General features: G+C 35.8%; 1 protein-coding gene across 22 annotated transcripts in view; it reads left to right on the top strand.

Annotated features, from left to right (window-relative positions):
- DLGAP2 (DLG associated protein 2) overlaps nt 1-27,265 on the top strand; it is a 469,035-nt gene that overhangs the window by 288,710 nt on the left and 153,060 nt on the right. For 8 of the 22 annotated variants that reach the window (XM_068678444.1, XM_068678451.1, XM_068678446.1 and 5 more), the window contains one exon: nt 14,893-14,925. The exons of 8 other annotated variants lie outside the window; for them this stretch is intronic. In XM_068678444.1, coding sequence (XP_068534545.1) covers nt 14,893-14,925 — 33 coding nt within the window. Of the gene's footprint in view, nt 1-14,892; nt 14,926-17,891; nt 18,012-27,265 lie in introns of all 22 variants that reach the window. 6 more of the 22 variants (XM_068678456.1, XM_068678459.1, XM_068678457.1 and 3 more) reach the window with 1 other exon arrangement.

Below are 27,265 nucleotides of genomic sequence, written 5' to 3'. Positions count from 1 at the left end.
ATGGAGAGTTGAATCTATACGCAGCTGAGGCCCTAACCTTCACTGGATGTAGAAGAAGAGTAACTTTCCATATATTATACCTTATGTTCTTGTTCATATATCCCACTAAAGAGCTTATTTCTTTCCACAGATAACATGATATTGTCTCATATTTAACTTTTTGTATACTGTAGTAGCAGATCACTTTTCTATAGAACAGATGCTTTAGGCAGAACTTCTCTGCCTAATATCTTGCAATTAATTATTCCTTGAGTAGGCCAGTAACAGAGAATTCCTTGATCCGGCCATTCTGTATCTTATATTGTTGTTCCTTTTACACCGTGTTGCAAAGGAGAACTTCAACGTGCTGGTAAAAGCTTAAAATTTGTCGACCTTTGTTAAGCCTATGTATAGAATATATATATTTTTTTTCCTCCAAAACTGAGGACTCAGAAAATATAGGCAATGTTGAATGTAATGGGATATAACAATTTTATTTTTAAAGCTATTTTTAATTCCAGCACCAACTTTAAGTACTATGTACCAAATTACCAGATACCATTTTGAAAACTGCCCTCACAGCTAGACTTTGAGATAGTATATATTAATTATACCAATGGAGATCAACGTGATTCCAGCTTTTTGAAGTACTTTATATGTAACTGATTATACTTTTTTTTTTTTTTTTTTTTTTTTGGCCAATGTGGAACAAAGTTATTAGAGGAAAAAAAAAAAAGGAAAAAGGTCATATGAATTATATTATTCTCTTGTTCTTTTATTTTAAAGTGTTTTGTCCCTTTGTCTTCAAAATTGTTTGACAGAATATTTGCACAACCTCTCAGCACTTCCTAGGCTTTTACATGAATTTTTCATATCTTGTGTATAAAGCAAAATATAATCAAATAATTGCTTAAATTAGGTGAATCCCTCCATGCAATACCAAAGATATTGCTAAAAACTAGGAAACCTTATGAGGAAGAAAATTAGGGCGCATACATATTCCTGTAGTAGAATCCACCCAGCAGGGCTACCCAGAGCAATGTGCCAAGGACCATGTCCAGGCAGCTTTTGAAGATTTCCAAGGAAGGAGACTTCACAACCTTTCTGGGCAACATCTGATCCATTCCAGGATTAGTTTTCTGGGGAAGCAGTCCAAGCTGTATATCAGAAGCTGCTGCTCAGTCAGTTTAGCTGGTCTGTTACTCACATCACCATAACATCGCATTGTTCTCTTTCAAGTTTAGCTCTCTTAAGACCAGGGTGGGCTGCCCACATAGCAAAGACCTGAAGAGAAAGCCGATGAATTGTCAATGTCCTAATATCTATCTGATTAGAAAAGTGTGGTTTAGATGTATGTGTGAGGAGGAGGAGCAGGGGCCAGGGACTAGGTACAACCTCCCAGGGAAGAGGGACTACAGTAGTAGTTTTGTGAAGAGAAATAAGTGGGGACAGAAAGTGTCTGTCTGGAGGACCTCTAGGGATAAGAGCAAGCAACACTTTCTAATATTAGTGCTCTTAAAGGCATAGATCCTATTTCATTTGTTTTAGTACAGAGATGAATCTAGTGAAGAAATTTCAGATGTGATAGGGGTATTCTCAATAAAAGTTAAAAAAAATAAAAATAAAAAGGAAAATGAAAAAAAAATGCAAATTCTTGATGCTACCTAATATGGGTGAGTGAAATACTGCTTAAATTAATTCAAAATCCATTCAAAAATTGTGAAGCTGGTGGAAGTTTTCTTCAGAGTATTGAAGGATTTGAAAAACAAGTCTTGTAGTGCTGCCTCAGAAAAGAAGGAAAAGGTTAAAAAAAATAAAAAATCAAAATCTTTTAAGGTTAATCGTGTCTCTTCTGAGATTATAAAGCCAGTTCTGAGAAACTGTCTTGCCTGAGGCTGCTGACTTTAGATTTCTCTCATCATTAATCTTTCTTACATTGCATGTCATATTCAGTTGCAGTAAGACAATTAAGCTAAGAAATGTGAAAGAAGGATATTATCCTCTCCACTTTACATCAGCGCAATAGTGTTTCTAACAACTAAATCACTGTAAGATTTGTAGGACACATAAAATATAGCTCCCTTTCCTGAAAATAATTTCATTGATAATAAGTGCCTGAAAACAATTGAATCTCTTTGAGCAAGAGCAGTAAAAATTACATGTTTTATTATATTAACAACAGGCCTTCTCAAAGAAAGTAATTGTATCAGGTTAAATGCAAAGTTTAAAGTGAGGACAAAAATCAGCAGTTGTTTTGACTGTTCTTCTTCTTGTTTTTATTTCTTCCTACATTTTTATGTTTTAATCAAAATTCCTGACAGGCCCACTATAAAATAAAATGAAAAAAAAAAAATGCTACCAAAGTCAATTACCATTGCCAACAGAAGCAAGTGTTGCTGTCCTTAACAATCAACTTTGAGAATGTTTGTTCATTTTGGAAAATCCAGAATTTGTTTATGGCACACCTCCAGAGTTGTAGATTTTTTATTTTTTTTGTTTGTTTGTTTTCTTTTGGTTTGGTATTATTTTTATTACTCTCATGATATGAAAATTAATGTTACATGGAATTTCACATTAAGAATATACCCAGATGAGAGGACATTGCTTTTATGAAGTTTATCCAGTTCATTGTGGGGTGAGATCTATATCTAATCAGTATAATATATCAGTATAGTATAATCAGTATAATAATCAGTATTATTATTTTACATGTTATGTTAAATACAGAACATATATGTTTACGTATAGCATACACGTGTAGTTTTACATGAAAGCCTTTGTCATTTAGAGAAGGTGACATCAAGCTACATACTGCAGACCAGGTTTGGCCTTCAAATAAAGTTATTTTATAATACTCTGATAAATCTTTTCCTTCCATTTGAAACTGCTGATTTTCAAGACTGTCTATCCCATACAACAAAGCAGTTGCAGTGGCATTTTCCTTGGAAAAGCTTTTTGAGGACAAAATGGAATTAGTCAAAGTGAAATGGACCCATGACAATTTGGCTGCTCGCCTATTTGCATTTCATTGCCCAAATTAATGTGCATCTCATAGACATATATCCTGGGTTTAGGTGTGATAACTGAACTGTTTGCCCTGTTTTACCTGTGAATCCATGCATTTTATAGTAACAATCAGAAGAGTCATACCCAGAATTTAGGTTACTATTAAATAGTTATTTCATCTAATGTTTGATTTCTATAGGTTTTAAATAATCAACTACTTTTGATGGTGATCCATATCCTGGATGGAAATAATTCCACTGACTTCACTGGGTTATATACTGAAATAATTTTTCTCCTCTGGTTATATTCCATGTGAGAAAACGTTGAAAATATGCTCACACAAAACTCAGCTGAAAGAATGCTAAACCAACCGAGTGAAGCAATCAAATCTGGAAATGCCTATGGGCAAAAGCCAATTCATCCTTAACTTTGTTCCCTTGTGCATAGAGATTTTAATTATATTATCACAAACTTTTCCCCATGAAATCCACTCTCCCGTTTCGTATTTTTTTTCCTTTCTGAATTCAGTGCAGTTCTTACCCTTATGAAATCAAAGGGAGTCTTGCAGTCATTTCTGATCTACCTCTGGCATCCATCACTGGAAACATTGACAACTTTCTTAACTCACCACTTCAGAAGCTGAATATTGTTCAGTGAATGAGACAGGAACACATTGTTATGGCACTCATTGTGTGCTGCTTTGCGTTATAGGTTGCTGACCCATTCCTATACTCTTTTTAAAAATGGTTATGGTCCCTTTGTCTCTCCATTCTTGTTGTGGAAAGAAGTCAGTTAAGAAGGCAAGTTCTGTGATTTTTTATTTATTTATTTATTTTAATTTCAGTAGAGGCTTCTAAGCTTCTAAGTAAGATATGCAAAGAAAGCAACAGCTTGGCAAGATAAGGGCTTGTCAACTCAAGCCCTGAAGCACTGAAGCACTATGTTCAGATGGCTTTGGACTACAGCTATTAATCTGGAAATGGCTTATTGGCTTGGATGCACTGTGTCATGAATGTACTACTTCATGGTCAGCATGTGTGGAGCTAAAGGAGCTCTGCAATGTGCTTGCTTTTGCTCCTGTATCCAGTGTTAATAAGCCAAGGCACACTCGTGCTTCTGCAATGACACATACATTGCTTGGAATCAATAAACTCTCCTAATTTCCATTGCTTCCTTTGACAGCTTGGCTAATTCATACATCTCCTTGTTGCATGGAGTGAATCAGTAAAATGTAGTAGATTATTTTGTGTTCTGAAGTTTAGTGGTACATGGCTTTTACATGGTTCTTAACTCCTTGAAGACCCTTTACGCTCCTAGCAGGGAAAAATACGATGCCTTTTATTATTATTTATTTATTATTTTTTTCAGTGAAATCATAACAATTTTACAATTAAAAGTTTCTTTAACGTTTTCCCCCACAAAGTTGTCTTTCACAAACATATAACACAATCCATCTATATCTTGAATACTGTGATATGATAGGATGGAAGGAAAACCTGCACCTGGTGCTCTTCTTATTGATGTCACTCTTGAGAAAACTTGATAACAGCAGGACTGTGGCTAAACATTTTCAAAGATTTAATTAATTTTAACACAAGCTCTTCAGACATTGCCACAGGCTTGAAAAGGTTTAACTAAACATAAAGTTTGAAGAAGCAGTCAGCAGTAAAGAGAAAGGAAAAACAAAACAGCAGTCACCATTTTATTGCTTCATGATCTTTTCACATCTATGTCAAGTGATTATTTAAAAAATATTAAGAAAAAACTTCCTTCATTTCCAGAGTGCACAGAGCAGTTGTCAGAGCACACTAGTTTTCTAAATGAAGATCCAGGTGAGAGATAAATACTCACTTCACAATGCAAGCTGACTTCATACATGTGCACTACATCCAGCTGGACCCCAAAAGGATGTTTTTCTCAAAGAAATGAAGTCCAAGTATTTATTGACCTGACATAAACTCTAAACCTCCTACAGAGTGCTAATTTTAAATGACAAAATGATCCACTTTAGCTTCAATGATTTAAAAGCCCTGAGAGTTCTGTACAATTATTCTTTGAAATAACATGGAAGCAGAATTAATGCCAAACAGCATTACTTATATTTGTGTAGTTTCACTAGTCTAGTTTTTGAATTATTGGTTTCAACTTCTGTACCATTTACAACAGATTTCTTATGCTTTCAGTTTCAGTCATTAAGTTCCATAGTCCTTAAACTGGTGATAGACTTGTCTTACATGTAGAAGTTCAGAAAATTAGGAGGTTTTTTTAAATTAATGTTGACCAACTTTTTTCTTTTTTCTTTTTCCTTTTTTTTTTTTCTTTGTATGTCTTATGTAGGAGCATTCCACTAGCACTAATCAGTCTTTCTAATATACCAGTTTTTCAGATCTCAAAAATATATGCATAGACTGCCAAATTTCTTCTGACTTTTCCTTCTGAAAAGACATTATCTGTTGGCACACTCCTGGGCTCGCCTCATTGAAACGCTTCATTGCCTACACTTTTAATGATTTTTTTTTCTTTGAGTACTTAAGTAGCTGATTTTTATTTTTTTTTTCCTACTGACTTTTGCAATTCCAACATACTTTGAAGACTCAGCTTGTTTACTATAACAGGAATTATCATAATATTTAGTAAATCACTGAGCCAGCTGTGTCATGTAAGTCTGAAATTGGTGCTTTACATGTCAATTTATAAAAATAATTATTTAGTCTCTCTGGGACCAGCCAGTGCATCAAAAGCTTGAAAGAATAACAAGTGCTTGGTTTAATCTAATAAAAGGAAAAAGGACAGGAGAATGAACATGAAAGAATACCCATGGATTGGCCAACAGAAGATAATAGATGATATATGAAAGACCAGGACAAGCTGAGCACAAAGTTGAAAGCAACCAGACATGAGATGGAAGAAGGGAAATTGATGCTGAGGTGAAAATGAGAGAATTATCTTTTGATTAGAAATGGTTGCTGATTGAAGAACTTACATTTATATAAATTTCAATGAAGGAAAAAAAAAGTCACTAAAAACAAGCAAGTGTCAGAGAAGAGGCATTTCTATACAAAAAAAAAAAAAAAAGAAATAATAATATAAACTGAAAGAATCTGACAACATGAGGAAGCACCTTCTGAAAGACATGTCAGAGTGTTTGACATGAAGAGCAGCATGAAGTGGAACAGTTGCATTTCACAGGATTTCTTGCCTTCCTCATGCAGAAAACAGATTTAGAAAGGGTCTGAAATAAAACTGAGCAGATATATTATTTTCCAGTTTACTTCTCAGAAAACCATGTTTTTATTATTGTATTGTGCCTGCCTCCAGAATTTCATCAGAAGATTATATAAACCTTTCAGTATTTATATGAATAGTTGAGTTATTTTATTTTTTTTTTTAATTTAACGTATTTTTTACTTAATCTGTTACATGGTTTTCTGGTGTGGAAAATTTGATAGCTTGATATTTCTGAAGGTCAAAATATCCCTATATCATGATGTGTATAATGTCATTGCCTCTCTGTGGTCACAGAATGCATATATTCCAAGTTAATGCAAAAAAAAATTGTACTTTTTCACATGGGAATAGAGTGTGATTGAATGCATAGGTCAGATTCAACTAGATTCAAAACTCTACCAGCTATTTGTTGTCAGATATTGAAACTCCACCTACAAGTAACAATTTCTCAAAGGTTAAACGAGTGTAAGTAGCCCATGGCTGTCTGCTAGCAGCCTCATAATTTGGAAATTGTGTTGTGGGATACAACACAAACGCCCATGTGGTCTTTTTTAGACAAACATGGAAGGGTTATACTTGCCCTTTCAGGCAGTGAGATAGAAATCAGCTCAGACCTGAAGTTCCGGCTTAGGTTATTAGCTCAAAAATAGTGCTGTAATGCATAACCACAGCACCATAGATCCTGGATGTGTTCAGATTTTAGATTTGGCCTGACTGCACCAACTTTACAAATGTCTTTAAAATTAATTTGTTAGAATTAAGCCTTTCTCAAAAGTCAGTTGTTATTTGTTCAAAAGTTTTACTGAGCTTAAAAATGTTTGTAGACATGGTAAGAAATAATATACCTCAAGAAATTAATTCTTTCACATCTTTCATATCTATACCAGCTATACAAGTGGAAGGGAAAAGTACAAATATTATTTTTATTGATGTTTCTGAGGAACTTTGTGTGTGTGTGTGTTTGGTTTAGAAATTTACACTGTGGGCTGGAGCAGGCTTTAGGAGCTGTAGCACTGGCAGTCAAAGCATGCCTTCCTCAAGGCACTGGGTTTATTACAAGTGCTGAGGATAGCACACCTCTTGTAGTCCTCTGGCTTGACACAGGGCATCCGTGGTGAACTGCAGGGGGTTCCAAATTACAGTACACTTACCACGGGTGATACATGTCCTCCATCGCTGCTATCTAAATGCTGCTGAATGCTCCATAAATTAAGTATCTCTGCAGCGGAGCGGAGTGGGTGCTGCTACCACAGCACACAGCGCGGCAGGAAAGCAGGGCTGGAATTTCTGCCATAATGTACTCTTGGGTTTCCTGGTGAGAGTTACTTTGGAAAGCATTAATGTTCAGATCTGGAGATGGCTGTATGCAGCTGTAGGTTTGACAACACTTTTTAAGATGTTATTTTAAAACCCTGTATTGAGTTGGATAAAGCGGTCCCGAGGCCATGATTATACTGGGAAGCATGAAGCAGGCAGCTTGCTTAAGATGAGCAAAAGGAGAAAATGGATTAATGATGGCTTTCAGAATATAAGGAAATGGGTTTTATTATTGGGGGTTGTTTTTCTTATTTTTTTAAAAAATGTGGCAGACTAAAGAACTGAGGAAAACAGAAGTTGTTGAGAAAGACAAGCAGACCACAAGCTAGTTCAGCTCACCAGGGTCAATATAACCCCCCCTTTTTTTTTCCTCCAAATTATGTTACCCACTATGACCCTACCAAAGGAGCTCAGTCAAGTCAAATTAGACTTAAGATACATTTACAATCAACTCTGTCCAATATTCCAAATATTTTTGGATGTAACTTTTTTTTTTTTTTTCCTGAATGTAATATGAACTTCTATTCCTTGCAGAAGGTGGTGGCATTTTAAGACAAAATAATAAATACAGTTCCAAGAACAAATAAATTAATTTATTCTAAGGAAACTAAGGACAATACATTTAATTAATACTTGTTAACCAATGGAAGAGGATGCCAAAAAGTTAACTGTATTTTAAGAGAGCATTTTGTTTTAATAGGATGCTTTAGCAAATCTGGAAGTGTATTTTCTTCATTTATCATATTGTTTTCAATAGAATATTTTAGAGATATTTTGCCTTTGGTAGTATTACCAGCTCTTGTGATTTTTCACAACTCCTATATTTGGATAGGTTTGCATCTGGAATAACAGGATTTTAGCTCTGCCACTCACTGCTTCTGCTAAAGCATATTGCACAGGAGGGAAGAGGTTGCATCGCCATAAAAGTGCCTTCTGTGTGAGTTTGTGTGAGTGGTTTCTGTAGATGCCTAGGTGTATGGAAGTTACAGGAAGTTAGTACGATGCCGCACCTTGACACAAATAGCTGGGGTTGGCCTCCCAGCCATGTGCCAGTGGGTAAATATCGGTGTGCAAGTGCAAGGGTGAACTGAGTGAGTTAAGATGTGCATAGGCCGTGTTGAGGGTTACCTGCAGGTGGGTTCTGATAGCAGGTGGGTTCTGTTAATAAGAGATGCTTTACTGAAAGCTCTTCTAATAAATATCGGCTGTGATCTGTCTCTCTCAGTTCAATCCCCACATCAGGAAAAAGGAATTTACAACATAGACATTAATTTATTTATTATTATTTTTTTCCAAAATTGGTATTATTTCACAGAATGGCTAAGGTAGGAAGGGACCTCTGGAGTCCATTTGGTCCAACCCCTGCTCAGGCAGGGCCACCCAGAGCAGGCTTCCCAGGACCATGTCCAGGTGGCTTTTGAAGATCTCCAAGGAGAAGACTCCACAGCCTCTCTGGGCAGCCTGTGCCAGTGCTCTGCCACCCTCACTTATTCCTAATATTTAGACAGGATCTGCTGTGTTTCAATTTGTGCCCATTGTTGAAGTTCTTGCTGCAATATTAAACTAGAAGACAAAATTTAAGACTACAAGCATCATCCTATATAATTATCCCATGATTTTAAGAACCTGGAGAAAGTGACTTCTGCTTTGGAGGCCGACAGAACAGGGGTTTTTTTGTTTGTTTGTTTGTTTTTGTTTGTGTGTTTGTTCAGGACTTATTTTAACTAGCTATTCAAAGATCTGCAGCTATCAGATTTACCAACAGCAGATCAGCTAAAATTCCATGCCCAAATTATTCACATATTATTCTCATGTCTCAGATTAGAAATCCGTGCTTAGAGATATTCTCCTGTTGAGATCCAGCTCCAAATACTTACAGTACAGTAAAGGTTATGCAAGTAGATGTCTGAACTCCCACTATTTAGAATTATTAGAGATCTTATCAATGAACAGAGCTGTTCTAACTCTTCCACTGACCAAATCTGATTTCGAGCTTTCAGTGTAAAGAATTGACTGCATCTCAACTACTTCTTCATTGAAGCTAATGGAAGCTCAGGTACTTTGCTGACACATTGAAACCTCTATTGAGGAGCTGTAAATTTGAACCTCACACCTAATGATATCATGGAAAAGAAAACAGGCAAAATTAAATACTGGTTAACATGTGGTCTATCTGTCTCAATAGGATGCAAATTTTAATAAATAGATTAAAGGTTGAATCAGAGAAATAGTTTTTGTGTGTGTTTTTGGTTTCTTTTTTTTTTTTTTTTTTCTCAATGCTATCTTATACCTTCATAACAATATGTTCATCTGTTTCCCTGTATTTTTCTTTGAATTATCTCCAACAGTAAAAACCAGTTCCAGCAAGCAATGCAAGTGAGCAGTGGTGCTGTAAAATGGTGACTGTACAATTATGAATTCCTGAGAGCAATCTTTAAATTCATTCCTTTTTTCATCGTCAAGGAAATACATATAGAAAAGGTTATGTTCACATTTAAATGATAATTGTATTGTTAACAAGATTAAAGGGAAATTAATGCAATAATATATCAATGAAAATAAGCAAGAGCTGAAAACTGTTTTACTGCTGTAGGCTGAGGGCACAGTGTCTGGGTAATGTAAGCAGTTCAGATCCCAGTCTGGGCAAGGGGACTGGATAAGAATTGCTTTACCTTCACGAACAACTTTGTAGTGAATAATGCACATAATTTCTGAAGTGAAAGGGAAGTTTCCCCCTCTAGAGGCTAATGCAAAGAACTGCTTATCTACTTCTAGTTTAGCCACCGGCTTTAGTTTTGGGTAATGACAAATTAAACCCAGACGCTTCCAAACTGACAATCCAATTCAACACAAGGAATTATATGTCAGTGTTTTTCACTGAGCTAATTGTCAAAGGTATAGTTGCAACTTGTGAAAAATTCAAACCATCTCACATCTTTAGCCACCACAGCTGTATGTCAACTCTTTACTTTCTTCTTTGTGACCAGCCTGTTTATTTCTCCTCCTTCATATCCTCAATTTTATGAGGGGCTGGACTTCACACCTCTCTTCAGGTTTAAAGAAGACAAGCTTTGCAGAAATCATGGTCTGTGTGTTCTGCACTTCCACCATGGCTCCCAAGTTCTGCTGCCCAGTTATGGGTTTTCAGTGAAATAAGGTTGAGTCCAACTGCGGAAGGTTAGCAAAGCAGAGCCATTCAGTTCTTGCTGGCAGTATATCTGAAACACTTAGAAGCAAGAAGAAAGGTTTTATTTTTGAAAGAGCATTAGTTTAGAGCTTCTCCTAACCTTTATAAGCACATACCCGTTCCCAGATGTAGTTTGGTATTTCATCATCTACCTGACAATCCCATGGAGAGGCTTTAATGTTAAGTGACTTAAATGTGCTCTGTACCTTAAATATATTCTCCCTTGTAACTTAAAAACTGTCCATCCCAGTTCTTTGGTGTTCATACTCCCCTGATGCCTGTCAGTTGTACTGTTGTCACAGAAGGCAGCTACATTGTGCTTTGGTATTTTGCTGTTAGCACAGCACTAAGGGTACCATGCAAGTGGAAGTCAAAGGTTGTGTACTGGATGATAGTGCAGTGTATGTTGTTTTTAAATAGGAGGAACAGGGCCCTGGAGGCAAAACATAGACGGGACTTCATCTTTGCTAATCAGCACTAAGAAAAAACAATTAGCTTATTGGCATGAAAAGCTTGTACCATCTCCAATGTCTGTTGCCCTGAGCTAATGAAATCACTGTGGCATACCAAAGATACAGCCTGCTGAGAAATACATCCTCTTTCCCTTTTTAAATACCATACTATATAATATAACTAGAAGTCAGCTTTGTCTTTAAATGACTGTTCTTTCCACTTATATATATGATTTATAGTACTAATCATGTATGGATTGCATGAATGCAATTCATTGCTAATTGCTACTGTGGACATGGTGGCTATTTTTCCCTATAAAGGGGATGAAAATGTGTTTCATTTACATGTTCTCCATTTCCATCTCATATTCTTGCTCTTTGCTTAGAAAGTCTTATGTATGAAAATAAAATTGGATGATGCAAAATCAGGGCAATTCATTAGATAAATGGAATAGAGGAAAATTGCATTCCACCTGACCAGACTTAATTGAAAATCAGTTCAAGAAATTGCAAAGCCTTCAGAACAATTACAGGAAATGTTGGTTTTTCTCCTGTTCTTTGAGTATAGAAGCGTAGAAGAAATCTTATGGCAGAGACTGAATGTCCCAATTGTTTCAGTCACAGAAAAGGTTTGATTCCATTGTAACTGCAGTAATTGCATGCACTGAAGTCTAGCAGGGAAATGTTGCACACTGTATTTGTCTTTCTATGGGAAACTTTACATAGCCTGCTTATGCTTTGTCAGCTCATATCACTCTTAGTAAAATGCAGTGATGGAAATGGGCTATGTGGACCATGATTTTTGAGTTCAGTATCTCATAAACTTGGTTTCAGCTATTGAAGTAGGTCTGATTTTAATTAACAGTTCACATAGGACATGTGCTTGTGTTAAAAACTACCTCATTTTCACCTTGTGTTGGTTAACTTGTAAGAAATCAAACACATCTACAATTAATATATTTAGCTTGATGTGTAGTGTTACACAGGAGTGCTGTTTTATACTGGGACAAGCGCTTAAATAATTTTTATTAAGTCATCGACATTATTTTCAGAAGGACATTTTTGTAGTGATTTTGTCTGCAAGTCTCAGTATTTTCATTCACTTTTAAGAAATAAATCCCACTTTTTCTTGTTTTTGTTTTTCTTTTAAGTCCCAGTGTCTAGGTAGATAATATTCTACTGGTATAGGTAGGCTTTTTTTTTTTTTCATGTTTGTCTTCCTAGGTTTTTAACATTTTACATTGGAACACTTGCATGAGTAAAATGATACAGAACAGATGTTCTCAAACACATTAATGCCATGGCAGAATGTGCAGCCACAGCATCTGCATGGTGACAGCAGTTTGGACAATTTAAGTATTACAGGGTTGTTTGGTATGATTCAGATTTGTGTGATGGCCACATCCAGTCTCAGTGCTTACAGAGTCACCTCACAGCTCCATTTACTCCATTTAAGCATAATCTGTGTTTTTATGAAGCCACAACATTATTTTATCTCAGGCTCTGGAAGGAAAAGTGCTGAGATTTGTTCTTCTTTCAGCTTAGGTTAGGATAAAGTTTGACATGATAAAGTTTGTGACCCCACATGCTTGAGTGTTAGATAGTTCATTGTGTTCACTATCTTGGATTTTGGAAAGCATATTTATCACATTTTGGGTTGTTTTTCCCCCATGTTCACTTACAACGTTGAGCATGTTCTCGGCCCTCAGAAAATTTATCTCATTTGAACACTTATAAATTACTACAGCCAAGCACACTTCCCCCCTGCCTCAAAGGATTCACCAGTAAATACTATCTCACTGATACTCAGAATCAGAAATTGTGTTACAAGAAATTTAGGATTTCTGTGGAATCAATCAATAACCAAGAATCTTGATTCTGCTGATTGTTCCAAGCAGATTTATTTATTTATTTGTTTGTTTGTTTTTTCTTTTAAGATGGCTTAGTTTATATGCTGGTTTTATGCTTGCAGACAGCTCAGTACCATGCAGCCACTCACTCCCTCTCCTAGGGAGCCAGGTGTGATGAGGGAGAGAATTGGAAAAGTAAAAGTGCTAGAACTCATGGGTTGAGATAAAGACAGTTTACTAGGGAAAGCAAAGTCACACGCACAAGCAAAGCCAAACAAGGAATTAATTTGCTGTTTCCCATCAGCAGGCAGGTGTCAGCCACTTCCAGGAAAGCAGGGCTCATCACAGAGAAAGGTTTAGTAGGAAGATAAACACCATCTCTCCCAATGTGCACCCCCCCACCCCTTCCTTCTTCTTTCCCCCAGCTGTTACCCATGTGCTATGGGACATCCCTTTGGCCATCCTGGGCCAGCTGTCCTGGCTGTGTCCCCTCCCAGCTCCTGGTGCACCCCCAGCCTCCTCTCTGGCAAGGCAGCACGAGGAGCAGAAAAGTCCTTGGCTCTGTGTGAGCAGTGCTCTGCAACAATGGAAACAATTTTCATCAAAAATCCCAAACATAGCATGAAGAATTTTCTATGAAGAAAATTGGCTATTCCAGCCAAACCATGACAGTTTAAAAATGGTACAAGAAGTTTCTAAAAAAATGTATAGGTTGCCCAGTTACTTTTTTCCAGGTAGTGCTTATACATACATTCAATTCCTACAAAAGTCAAGTGAGCTCATGTATAGGTTAGATTGGTAAGACATGATCTGCCTGTTGTGCTCTCCCAAGAGAATCCAGCAACTGCATCCCTCTCCTGTCCCACTTGTGAGATGGGAAGGAGCAGAGTCTGAAGGTTACACATACTTTATCCTGTCTTGGTAAGCCAATTGGTTATTGGTGGGCTGCTCCTGGCTCCAGAGCTTGGTTTCCGTGTAAGTACACCACCTAACAAAGTTTCTTTGGATGCGTGTCTCAAAGAATTAGTCTTATACGTTTGTTATGAAATAGCAATCCTAGCTGATATTGTGACCATACCTTATGAGAACTAACAACTCTTTTAGTTCTGGCTATAGATTTAAAAGTGAATCTCTGGGTATAACTCCTCAAAGTTACTAAATACATCTCTGTTAAGAACAAGGCACTTTCCCAAGGTGGGGCAGTGCACTGCAAAGCTGCAATTCTGGCCCCAGTGTGAGCTGGGGAGGAGCTGTACTGGTGTTACTGGTGTGCCTACCTGCTCTCTCTTCAGGTGAGGTCAACTAGTGAAGTTATAATTTATGCTTTTTGGGGTCAGCAGGGATACCTCCAGTTCTTTTTTCTTTTACATTCATGTTTTTAAAACAGGTAGTTTTTGGAAAAATTCTGAAAGAACGAGCAGTAAGATAGACAAAATGAGGTCTGTTACTTGCTACAGTCAAGAAAGAAAATCTTCCTTTCAAAATGTATGATTTAAAGAGCTTTCAGCAGATTTCTAATTATTGTTCTTATGTACAACCTTAGAACAAGTGCTTATACTCATGATATAAGCTTCTGAAAGTGCAGGTTCATTAAAAAAGTGTAAAATTGTCAAAAATCATTGTCTGTCTTATAATAGTAAAGTAAATTAGCTTCTCATAATGTTCAGAACTTTCAGTGCTACCTCCTGTTTTACATCTGTGCTAAACTATGGAGAAAGAAAATTCCATATTCTAATGATGTGTGCTATTTTTGTTTTTCATATATTTGATTCAAATTTGATGCTGATAATGTGATATTTGGTGCCAGATTTGATTGTGGATTTGTTTTTTTAATATTAAATTAAAGATTATTTTTTCATTGTTTTAATTTCAGATTTGGATTCTCTAACAGGGCATGCATTTCCAGGTAACGTGGACAGTTAGATTAGATTATGTTAATGTCATGTTTTAAAATGAGTTTATTCAGTTTATTTGGGGGGATTAAAATTTAATTGGTGTGATTCTTATAGCATTTTGTTATGTCAAAATTGTGTTGAGAGTTGTTTTTTTTTTTTAATTTCAGATAAATGTAGAAGAGAGATATTACGTGTACTAGTTTTAAAATTAGAGTTGAAAACCTGCTTTAACTACCTGTTAACTGTAGCATATTTAATCTTAAACCAACTAAGGGGGTAAAATCAATGATACAAAATATCAAATTCTAATGAAAATTTTATAAGTTTATTCAAACTGGCATGTGATTCTGTAAGGATGAATAAGAAACACCTTATAATGGCTAAGCAAAGCCATTAAGAATTCAAGAATTATAAGGCAGTTTCACGTTCTTTTACTAGAAATGTATAGGGTACTGGTTTTGAACAGCAAGAGCATAGTTTTCAATAGAGAATCAGAACAGAGGATAATGCGGTTATGTTTATTCTCGTAATTCTACTGCTGTACACATCCTTTTTTTTTTTTTTTTTTTTTTTTTTTTTTAATGCTGCATGGAAATTAACTTTAAAACCTGTCCACTCAGTTAATTAAAAACTTCAGATTCTTGCACCTATAATGACTTAAAAATTCAAAAATTTTGAGTTGGAAATTTTTCAGCAGAAATACAAGAAGGAAGAATTTGATGCTCAGTGATCATGTGAATTTCTGTGTTTCTTGAGTCAAAGTTGTGGACAGGAAGAACATAAATGAGCGCTTTTTTTGATAAGGCAAGTCTCATGTTTTGCAAACATGCAGATGCTTCCTGTACTCAAAATTCTCTCTTGAATTTCCTTGACATGAACAGGTTGTAAAAACTAAGGCATAATTTTATTTTTCCAATGAGTTTTCAAAACAAAATTTGTGATGGTATTTGTCATTACAAAATTATTGGTCTTTATTATATAATTAGCTTCTAATTTGTCTACTGCATAATATGATATTCCTCCTTCAGTTGCCCTTTAAAACAGTAGTCTATAAAAATAATGGGACAGCAGCTGTATCTGAGGTTTTCCAAATGTCTCTGCACTATGGGCATTGGGTATGCTGTAAGAATCTCAGTAGAACAAATGATCAAAAAAAAAAAAATTTAGAAGTTCATCATGACATTTGTTTGCAGTGTGGACCAGATCTCAGGACAGTCTGTCAGGGCTATTTGTACTCAAATACAGCAACAGACCAAATGATGTCTGTTTGAGAAATCAGAACTCTGTAAGTGCAGATTTTGCCATTTTCATCCCAGCTGAGGAGACTCTTATTCTGAGTAGTCTGGTTTGGTTTGAGTGAGGATGCTCATGGAATAATGTACTGCTTAACATATAAATCTGATCTTCATGATTACTGTCAAATATGCATGTGTCACCAAGAGAGACACTGAGAGGAGCAGCATGAGTGCATCTCCCCCACCCCCCTTTTTTTTTTAAATTGAGTCTGCTTTCGTTATTTATTTATTTATTTATTTTTACATAAGCATTTTATGATACCAGATAGTGCTATCATGGTGTGTCAGATTCTTACTTCAAAATACAGCTGTTCTAACATAATGATCATGACCAATCCTGGCAACAGTGCCTTACACTAATACGTATACTACAGAAATATGGGAAAGAGAAATCTTTATTCTATATGGAAAATGTCCTAAATTAGAGGATAGGAGAATTATATTCCTGCATTATATTGCAGGTGTAGCTGTGCACAGCTCCATCAAATAGCCCATTGGTTTGCACAGACAGAAATATCTTTGAATCTAACTCTGTCACAAAGGGATGCAGAAGAATACTATACATGTAGGTAGCTGTGAAGAATAAAAGCCTGGAAATGCAGATTTGACTTAAACAGATCTTCACTTGGAGACTCACAGAGTGAACATGCCACTGTGCAACTCACAGAAATCACTAGAAGAACCATTTCTCATTTTCTGCTTTGTTTGACAGACTTGAGACATACTCTTTTCACACAAAACTATAATAGCAGCAGAATGTCCTGTCTTGTCTTCAGCTTTACTTGCCTTTAATAATTAAGTCATGACAGTATTCTGCTAAAATAGTGAAGATTGTGTAGTTTCAGACATAACTAAATGAAACACCAAAAAGGATGCCTGGGTGTCTAGTTATAATGGAAATCACAGACCACTAAATCCATCCTGATACCTGTGCATAAGTATTATAACCATTTAGGCTAAAATGTGTTCATTTTTAGGAGACAAAAGAGATCAAGGTGTTACTTACACTTCTTCAATATCAAGGAGTTAATTAGATGAGATATGCCCAGATGATCTTAGAGTATTAACATATGATTTGGATCTCATGCTGAACAAACACAAAACAAATTCAATTGAGATTTCTATTTATCTCATCTTGGGGAAAGCACTCCCTTTGAGCCAGTCCAATCAGATTTATTAACAAGACCTCTAAGGGTATGGTAAGCCAATAGTTTTTCATTTGACCCTCTGCCAGTACTCTGCAGTGGCCAAGCATGAAGCGGCTCTTTTCCAAAAGTCACGTAGCTGCGTTAGCACAGTGTTGTGTGGGAACAAATGCCAAGCCCTTAGCTGGGCACACAGATTAACCCTGGTCTGCACTGACCTGATCACATAGTTCCCAGTTCAGAGGTGGTTTGCATCCAGATGGCTTCAAATTCAAACAAAGTGAGCTCACATTAGGATATGACTGCTTGGACTAAGAAAAAATACTTTCCCTATCACCACTGGCCACTACATCAGCTCTCCCTGTGTTTTCCATAGATGTGGGCAATCTCTGTTACTTCAGAGACAGATCAGGATATAAACCACACCAAAAAGTTTGTTTTTTATGTCAAGGGAAAATAAATTCTTTATAACCCTTGCAGTTGATCAGCTGAAACCCTAAAGTACGAGATTTGATTATAGTCATTGTCTTAATGCAGAGCTGCAAGTGTTATGGGCATGTTGAGAACTTCCAGAAGCTGGATTAAAGCATCTCTTTTACAATGATATCTAATCTCGTCCTAAAGCTCCAAGCAATGGCGAGTCCACCAGCTCCCCTGGTAAGCCGTTCCAATATTTAATTACCCTTAGTGCTAGGAAATTGCATTGTTGTGGAAAGGTTGCATTTGTCTAATTTCAGTTGCCAGTCTTCCTTTTGCTATGCCTTTGTCAGTAAGACTGAAAAGCTTCCCTTTCCCAGATATGTTTTCTGAATAAGTGTCTATGAAAAATTGATTATTTGCAGTGACCTGTTGAAAAACCTGTGTGCACAGAAGCTTGTGCACCTTTTTGGGCTATGCCATCTGGCCTAATGAAGTTACTGACCTACAAACCTTGCATCTTCCATATCTTTGTACAAACACAATTTCAACACCCCTGCTACAACTAAAATTATATATATAGCAATCAAGGCACCTTTCAACTTTTGTTTTGCTAAGTTATGTTGTATTCTTCAAGGCTCACACTGTAAGACTGGTTTTCTGACAGCTATCCTAAGAGATTTGTGTTTTTGTTTGTTTGTTTGTTTGTGTTTTTTTGTTTGTTTTTTTTGTTTGTTTGTTTTTGTTTTTTTTTTGTTTTTTTTTTCAAAACCTATGAGAACCATAGAGGATCTATTCATGTAGATATTTTGAAAATGCTGTGTATAGAAGCAAAGTCATTTATTTTTTGTACTTAATGCCTCCTTTTTTCTCTCCCCCTTTTTAGGCATTTAGGTACAGTTCTGAATTTACAGCTCAGGTTGCAGTGACTGTCTCTGTCAAGCAATCCAGTGTCAATCCCAAAATGTAGCTGATAGACTAGGAATGAATGGTTTTCCCTCCAGTTTAATGTGGTTGACAGAGATCAGAAGTGGAAGTGAATGTTTACTGAAATAAGCATTCTTTATATGAATAAGCAACATGTGAAAGAAAAAAAAAAAAAAAAGCAGCTTTTTCCAACCTGCTCGTATCTATGGGGACACTCAGCTTTGGGTGGTCATTAATCTGAAGAGGAAGGAGGAATAGCCAGCATGGCTCTAGGGAGCAGGATGAAAAAAAATGACAGAGACTTCAAAACATGCAAGAATATGAATTCTTACTCTAATTTTCATGATCCTGCTAATCAGAAAATATGATGCTGTCAATCTGCTGTAACCAAAGGCTTTTTCTGAGCATTCATACCAAACTACTCAGGTAATTACATTCCTTCTTAATCCCATCAATTCCTTCATGGCAGAACCATTTCAGGGTTTTCTATCCAAATGGTAAATGTGCCACAAAGCTGTCCAGATTATAATGACATTACACCCTTCCTCTGATCTTTACCTCCCAGAGCAGAATCTCCCATGATGTGTGTCTAGCCCAAGTCCTTTGTTGTCACATTTTCTCAGTCTTCTGTTTGTTTGCTTTAAAACACATTTTGGTGGCAGCAGCTTGTCCAAAGCAATTGTTTACTTTCCTTATGACATTTTTTTCATGGGTAGTGAGGAAGAGACAGAGTTTGGATGACTCTGTTTCTTACTTGAAGGATAAGTTAAGTAGTTGGTATTGAAGTCTTCAGATAAGTATGGTATTCAGCTATGGTGAATATAAAGGTAAAACTGAGGCATCCCTGACTCACAAGGGAGTGTCCTCAGGAGTGGACTGTTCACTCAGAGTATGTGCTAGTACAGATCTTGCATTCCCTTTCTGCACAATAGCCTAATTCCTTACACGAGATGAATAATGGTGCAATCCTCTTGTAGACACAGTCTATTAACTGATATTAAAGGAGAAATGTTTCAGGTCTGTTATTTTTTGCGTATTCAGATGTGATCTCAGGCTCTTTGAATTGTAAAGGTACTGAGATAATTATTGCTACACTAAGTTATGCCCTAGTTCATACACATCCCTACACTTGTCTTGTACTTGTACTAGCTCACTTAACAGATTAGTAAAGTACCTTTAATACATTGGAGAGGGAAATTAATAGCAGTTTTGTGGTTGCTTTAGGATAGCTGTGAATGAGACTATGAATTCATATTCTGGACCATATACATATTAACTGGTAGTCTGCTGAATTAGTAATCTACAGTAGGTAGTCAAAATGTGCCTTTTACCTCTCTGCTGTAGTTTCTTTTAATTCCACTTTAATATATTTGGAGTGTTTCCTCCTTTACTTTTTAGCATCCCAAACTAAAGCATCCAAACTTTAGTATGATCCACAGACTTTAGTTTTCATTGTTTTAATGATGAATACAAATTTGTTGCAATCCATCTAAATAGACCTGAAGTTTCATAAAATACTTCAGGAACAAAACTATGTCTGGTTATTTATTCTAACAGTTCTTCATAGTGGGCAATGTAACGCTAAAACTCAACATCAAAATATTTATTTTTTGATTCTGACAGTTATTTAATAGTCTGAGGAAAATAATGTCATCTTCGGTGCTGTTGGTAGACCTAAGGCAGAGCCAAATGGAATTAGTACTCTCAGGTCTTTGCATAATAGCTTGAGCTACGGTAGGAATTTGGCACATGCAGTCCTGCAGAAAGTGTTTAGAGAAAGAGGATCTCAAATGCTAATCGAGTGTGAACACAAAATATCCATTCTAATTCCTGGGTGTATCTGATCAAGGTAGTTGGTTGGTGACCTGCTCGTTTTCCAGAAGAAGTAACACTTTGACCATATAATGAGCATCATTTCACAGGTTAGTTAATTGCCTACTGAACTGTGCACTTTCCTATTCAGAGATCTGCTAGGTCTAGAAGTTAAATGGACATCTCATTCATTATACCGGTACTGGGGCTTTGTGTCCGAAATCAAAGCTTATTTGAAAATGTCTGTTCAGCCATATTATTTGCACTTTATGTAGCATTCAGTCAGAAGCACAGAGAGTCCTTTCCTTGTTTATCCTTTTTCTCTGCCTTTGCCCAAAGCATGTTTAAAGTTGGGTAGAATATTAATGAAGAATGGGTGTTTTAGAACAAGTAACATTGAATGGAACTTAGTCTAAAAGTATCAATAACAGAATATCAAAGTTCAATTTTATTTGATTAGAAGTGACATCTTAAAAGAACAAATTTGGAGAAATTATTTCTTTTGGCTAGCTGTCTTCTTGATTTTGTCCAGGGAGTTGTCTGCTCATTGAACTGAAGGTTGTCTGAATGATTTTTTTCCTAACCTTTCTACTGAACTTTAGTGCCACTAGTTTTGATTTGCATCAAGTTCAAAAAGAGCAAAATATTTCAGCTTAGGCTGAACATAATCTTGATTAAAAAAAATAAAATGAAAGCCATCAAGCCTCAGGGAGATGGAGCATGATAAGGTAGTAAACAAATAAACAAAAAAGTCATTCACAGTTGAGCTCCCTTTGCGCTTCCTGTTTTGTAAAATTCAAGAACAAGTTCTCAAAGAAGAAATAAGCTTTCTTTCATCTATTACACTTCATCTGGTATAGGTCTTAACTGGCTTCATATTTCTTCAGTTCTGTTAATTTCTTACACTTCTGTGTTTGCCCCTTGACTTTTTGGTCTCAAGTGAAAACAGTGAGGAGAAGGTGTGTGTACACCTCTGTTTCCTTGAGTCTTGAGTAGGATTTAACAGGGCATAGTCCTGCTGCTCAAAATATCAGGCTGCCAGATGAACCTGCAAACAAGCCTTGCATGAACATGCCAGATGAACCTACCAAAAAGAAAAGTCTGATATAAAAATTTGTACAGGGGAGGGAAAGATAAAAAAATATATATATTTCAAACTGATTGAAATTTGAGTTTTTTCTTTCTGTTTCCAAGGTCTTTCAGGCTCCTGGTCCAACACAGCTGATGAATTTCCCAACTGGGTTCCTCTGGAGCCAGCCTCTTTATGTGACAGAGGTACTTCTTGGTGCAAGAAGGCACCAAGCAAATGTTCCCTGGAATTGGGGTGAGCCCTGGGGAGCTGAGCTGGGATGTGCACAGCATGGTGTCATGTCCCTGCTCCAGAGCGCAGGTTTCTATTAACAGAGACAGGAAAACAGACATGTAGTTAATCATGTGGGAACCTGACAGTTGTGTAGATTTCATGGCAGTGATTAAATACTGATTTCTGTGCCCTCAGTTTTAGCTGTTAGTTTTCATATTAAATATGGGTAAACAGGCAAATGAACAGGATGCTAACTATATTTATTTATTTATTTATTTATTTTGAAAATTAGGTAATTTCAGAATTGGAAGGATATATACATCCTTTAAAATGAGGAGTCATTTGTATATGAGCACATATACAGGTGCTTTGCTGTATGGGTTTTTTTTACTCTTTAGGTTTATTTGGACTCCTTTTTTGGTTCTTCCCTGTTTTATATTTTTTCAGTAAGAACTGTATAGGTAGCTATTGGTATAGAGGTACAGATGACTTCATTTCTTAACCATTTCTATAACATTCATCTTTATGAGATTTTTACAATTCTTGATCATGTTTGATATCAAGTTAAAGGTTTAATTTTTAGTTGTGCTTTTAATTGATTCTTTTTTTGATATTTTATTAATTATTGTTTTGAAGTGCTCTGGGGGGAAAAACTTCATTTAAAGATACAGGATGAATCAGAGTAATTATATACTTCATTCATTACCACCAAACAGAATTAAAAGGAAATAAAATGAAGAAAGGGAAAAAAAAGAAAAGAAAAAAAAAAAAGATTTGGACTCTGGCTACCAGTTAGTGCAGAGCTGCATGATGTATCTCTGATTTACAAATACATAAATTCATGACTTGATTCTTTTTTAATTAAACATTTCTTTTTAGAAAAAAATCTGAAACATAATTATTTGAGAGCTACAAGGGCAACAGTAATTATGATATTGGGCTTGTCACATTATCCTGAACAGTCTATTAAGGCAGAGATTTTTCTAATCTGTCATTCAATTCTTCTTGCTCTCTGTTTAGACTGTGATGCTTGCTGGAAATTGTTGTGAACCTATTATGCTGCAGAACATCTTAAATAGCCCCAGCATTTATAATGTTAAGAGAAACAGGTCAAATGAAGCCCATGAAATGTTAAAGTCTGCTAAAAGAAATATATTCAGATGTTTTAAACTAATTCTATAGTGCACAAGAACTCATATGAAGAAAGTTATTAAATTGGAATTATAGCCATAGGCAAATCCTTAAGGAGGATAATTTAGATTGTGAATTGAAAAGAGGACAACCATGTTGGCTCAAGGCATAAATTTGACATTAATCTGCCAAAATGTGGTGTTTTTATAGATTCTGACAGATCTATGAAGTCCTGTGCATAGCTATTGAGCTTTCCATTGTAGCTACCATTAAAGAAATGTCTTGTTCTAATTTTGCAGTAGATCCTGCATTTCTGAGAAAAACTATTGGCTATTTTCTCTATAATGCTGTCAGGAAATAAAAATAATTGTCTTAAGTTTGAGACAAAAGTCTAACAATCACAAGTTAAAGCTTGACTTCTTGTGATCTTTGCCTCCTCACTTAATACTTTTTTCCTTTATTTTTCCCATTTTCATAACCTGTTCAAAACATAGCTTTTTTCACAGTTAAACAAAAAGTAGTTTATCTTACAGTTCCTGAACTGCTTGAAAATTTTCAGGTGGTAGCTGCTTAAAATAGACAAGTATGAAATGCTGCAGTGACGATGTTTCTAATTAACTGTGATTACATACTTTCCAATTCTACTCCTTAGTCCTATGTTTAGGCCAACCTGAAGCAGCTGAAGGTTATACCAAGAATATTTTACAAAATAAGCAGTTCATGTCAGTATATATTTTTCTGTGGTATGTATCTGTTTTCTAGGACACAATGTGAATCACGACCACCATGGTCCTCGATGATCAATTAAGTGATGAAGTAATGCATCTTAATGGATTTTAGTTGTAACTTTAAGCAACAACTTTTAAGACTGCATACACTATTATTAAAAATAATTAATCTACCTTAAATTAAAATTGAAGGTAAATTTTAAAATAATAATTCTATATTGTAGTTCAAAATTTTTTTTATATATTTTTAATTAAATTTATTTCTTAAATATTATTTTCCCAAAATCAGTATTAACTAAAAATATATTTTTTAATTTATAATTACATTATAGCATTTATTTAAATTGTATAGTTTTGTACTTCTTTTGTAATTAATAGTGTCATCTGTGAATCACTAAGGCTATGCTAAGGAGAATAGATGTTAAAGACAAGTCAATGCAAACCAACAAAATCTGCATATGTTTAATGTATTACATAGATCATGAGTCAGGTTTTCATTGCTGTTACAAGATTTTTGACAAGAATAAATCACAACACTATATAAGCTGCTTCTTCTGAAATTATTAACTGACACTAGTCAAGGTTAACATGTCACGCACTGTCCTTACTATTTCCAAATCAACGTGATGTTGAATTAAAATTTTTCTTTTGACATTTTTTCAGTTTTGGATAGTTCTAGAACTCTTTCCTAATTCTGATCTCAGCACAGGTCTCTGACCCTAAGGACCAGAGATATAATGGCTGGAGTTTTTCCATAGTTTACTCTACATCTTACTTAACATAGTTGTGATTCATATAACCAGAAATTTTGAATGTGGTAGTTTTAGACTTATCTGTCAAGATCAGTGACTTGTATGTGAGTGTTTGATTTTAATGAAAGACCTAGCACTGCCAGTTAATATGGAGATGGCTTTTTTTACAGCCCTGGTTGTTACCACTTGATCAATTTTTGCAGAAGAAGGATATTTACTATTTTTTTGTACTTTAACAGGCACACTCAACCTGCCTGGCAGCTCAAGAACATGAAATTGCTGCGATGAAATCTGTGACAGGGGATTGCAGAATTTGTTCTGTAGGACAATAAATGCTAATACACATTTTAAGTAGAGTTAACCCAATGCTATTTATTGTATATGTTCAGATGCAGGATAAAATTGTAATAATTACTGTGGTAGGTGTAATGCTTATTTTTTATTATTTATTTTTTAAATGATCAGACACTCACAGCTTCATCAAGGTGCTGTATCATACACTTCTAGTTGGTGTGAATGAAATAATAGGCAGGTTCTGTATATTTGTTTGAATGGATGTGGAAGTAGAGGATTATTCCTCTTTGTCATAGCCTCTTTGTCTGGAAAAAATGCGTGCACTGTGTTGTAGTTGGAAAAAATATATTAAAAATCATAGCTGCCATGGTTACTCTTTGCATTTTTGTAGGTGAAGTTCATGAGTGGCATATATTGCGTCTCACACATTGATCCCTGAATTGCTGCTGTCAAATTTTCATGTTCCCTACCCTCAGGACAGGTGATTGTACTCCAGCACCACAGATGCTTTTCCAACTCTCCATGTCAGCCTTTGTCTTTAGCGCACAGCTCAACTCACCAAAATGAGAAAATACCTTCAAAGTCAGATAAATTACCTGCATCCTAATATCATGCATAAATAATTCTCAGCTGTGAAGTTAACCACTTAGTGCTTTTCTCTTCCATATTTTTGTTCAGGAAGGAAGATCTGTGAAGAGGTAGGTAGGTGCCTGAGGGTCCCTGTCAGGGGCTCAGAACAGAAGAACTTCAGAGACAGAGCCAGCACTTCGTTACAGAGTCTATCAAATTCAGTGGCCAATACAGCTTGCTTTCAAAAGCATCAGTTACCCATGGACATGTGGTGATTCACTTTCAGACATTGATTAGATCTCTCCTCCAGAAGGAATTCTTCCAGCCTTACTGAGAAAATAGTGTGAGATATTATTCTTCGCAAAGAAAGGAATGCAGGCTGGCAATGCTAAACTTCCAGTAGATAGAAATCAATGGTGCTCCCCCCTAATCCTTCCATTTGGACTGCAGGCACTTAAGTGTGAAATTTCAGGGTGCCTTTAATGCAAATATAAGTTCTGGTGTCTCTTTTAATTCATTTAATTGAAAACTGTAGAGACAGATGTTTAAAAAAAAAAAACACTTTGAAAAAAAACAAACAAACAAAAAAAAAACACTTTATTCAGATTAATAGCAAGATTCTCAGAACTATTGGGGAAGCAAAAGACCTGCGGCTATAGGAGTGTGTCAGCAGCATATTAAATTAGTAACTGTGTGTAGGCTCAATGCAAGGCTTAACAGGTGCCCCAGATATGTTGTGCTGACTCTGTGCATTAAAGTGAATCTTATTCTGGTAACTGAGAGGAGGAAGGGGAGATGGAAGGAATCTGCCAGCAAAGAAGCTTCTGCTCATTCTAGAAAGAAACAGACTAACCTAGAGGCAGGACAGCATCAGGTGTCTTTCACTGGATCTCTTGCACCATAAGGAGAACTAAAGTACTACATGATAAGTAGAGGATGGTAGACAATGCTATGAAATACGGGTGATGTGAGAAAGAAACAATCTATTAGACTGTATCCGAAATGAAAACTATACCTCCCTCAACAGGTTTCCAATGTTTTGCCTGTTTACCATGTCAGAGTCTTAGAAGAATTACTTTTGTATTTTGTAAACTGCAATGACAATGAAGTCCCTAGAAAAGAAAGCAGTTATGTTAGCTGAAATATGTTGCCTGTTACTATGGGAACAGTAGCTCACAATTTTTTTATATAAGCACTTGAGCTACAGTTTTATGACATCTTATTCTAACAGAGAAATGTTTATACTTCATCCAGCATCAGGTTTTTGCTTTGTTTTAAAAATAATATTGGGCAGTAATCCCCAAGAGCAAATCCTGAAATAATATACTACTCCATAGAAATATCTTTCATAATCATTAACTGAGCAATTTTCCAATTGCAACATAATCAGGAAGATACCAACCCTAAATTTGATTTAAATCTCAATTGCCAATGGTTTAAACATGTGTAGATACAGAAAAAAAAAAAAAAAAAAAAAAAAAAAGGAAGAAAATCACTCTAAGAAAGCATTGTTTATTCTGCATGTTGCAATTAAGACTCTGCCTGCCTCCCTTTACATCATTTTTGTCACAAGTTGAGGCATACCCCAAAATAATCAATGTTAAAAAGCCTTCAAAAGTGTAGCCCAATCCCTCATGAGTTTTAACCGGAACCTAATTTTGTATTATCTTACAAGACATTCTCACTGAATAGAGCCAAACATTTGTTTTTTTCCCTGAAGAGAATTACCTACATTCTTGTAACACACTTCTACACCATGCAAGATACACAGTAGCTGTTCATTTCTTATTCGATAAAAAATGCTATATTTGTCTCAATATCAGAAATTGAAATTTGGAACTTATACTTTCCCCGCTATGCTATTTTATGACATTATGTAGTTGCTAAATAAACAGAGGATTATCTACCTGCAAGAGACCAGAAACAAGCCAAGCAAACAATATTTTCCCTGTATTTATTAAGCATGTGATTCAAGTA

This window comes from Anas acuta, chromosome 3 (genome assembly GCF_963932015.1).
Source record: "Anas acuta chromosome 3, bAnaAcu1.1, whole genome shotgun sequence".
Classification (NCBI taxonomy): Eukaryota; Metazoa; Chordata; class Aves; order Anseriformes; family Anatidae; genus Anas; species Anas acuta.
This window is presented reverse-complemented; position numbering and strand designations above follow the sequence as displayed.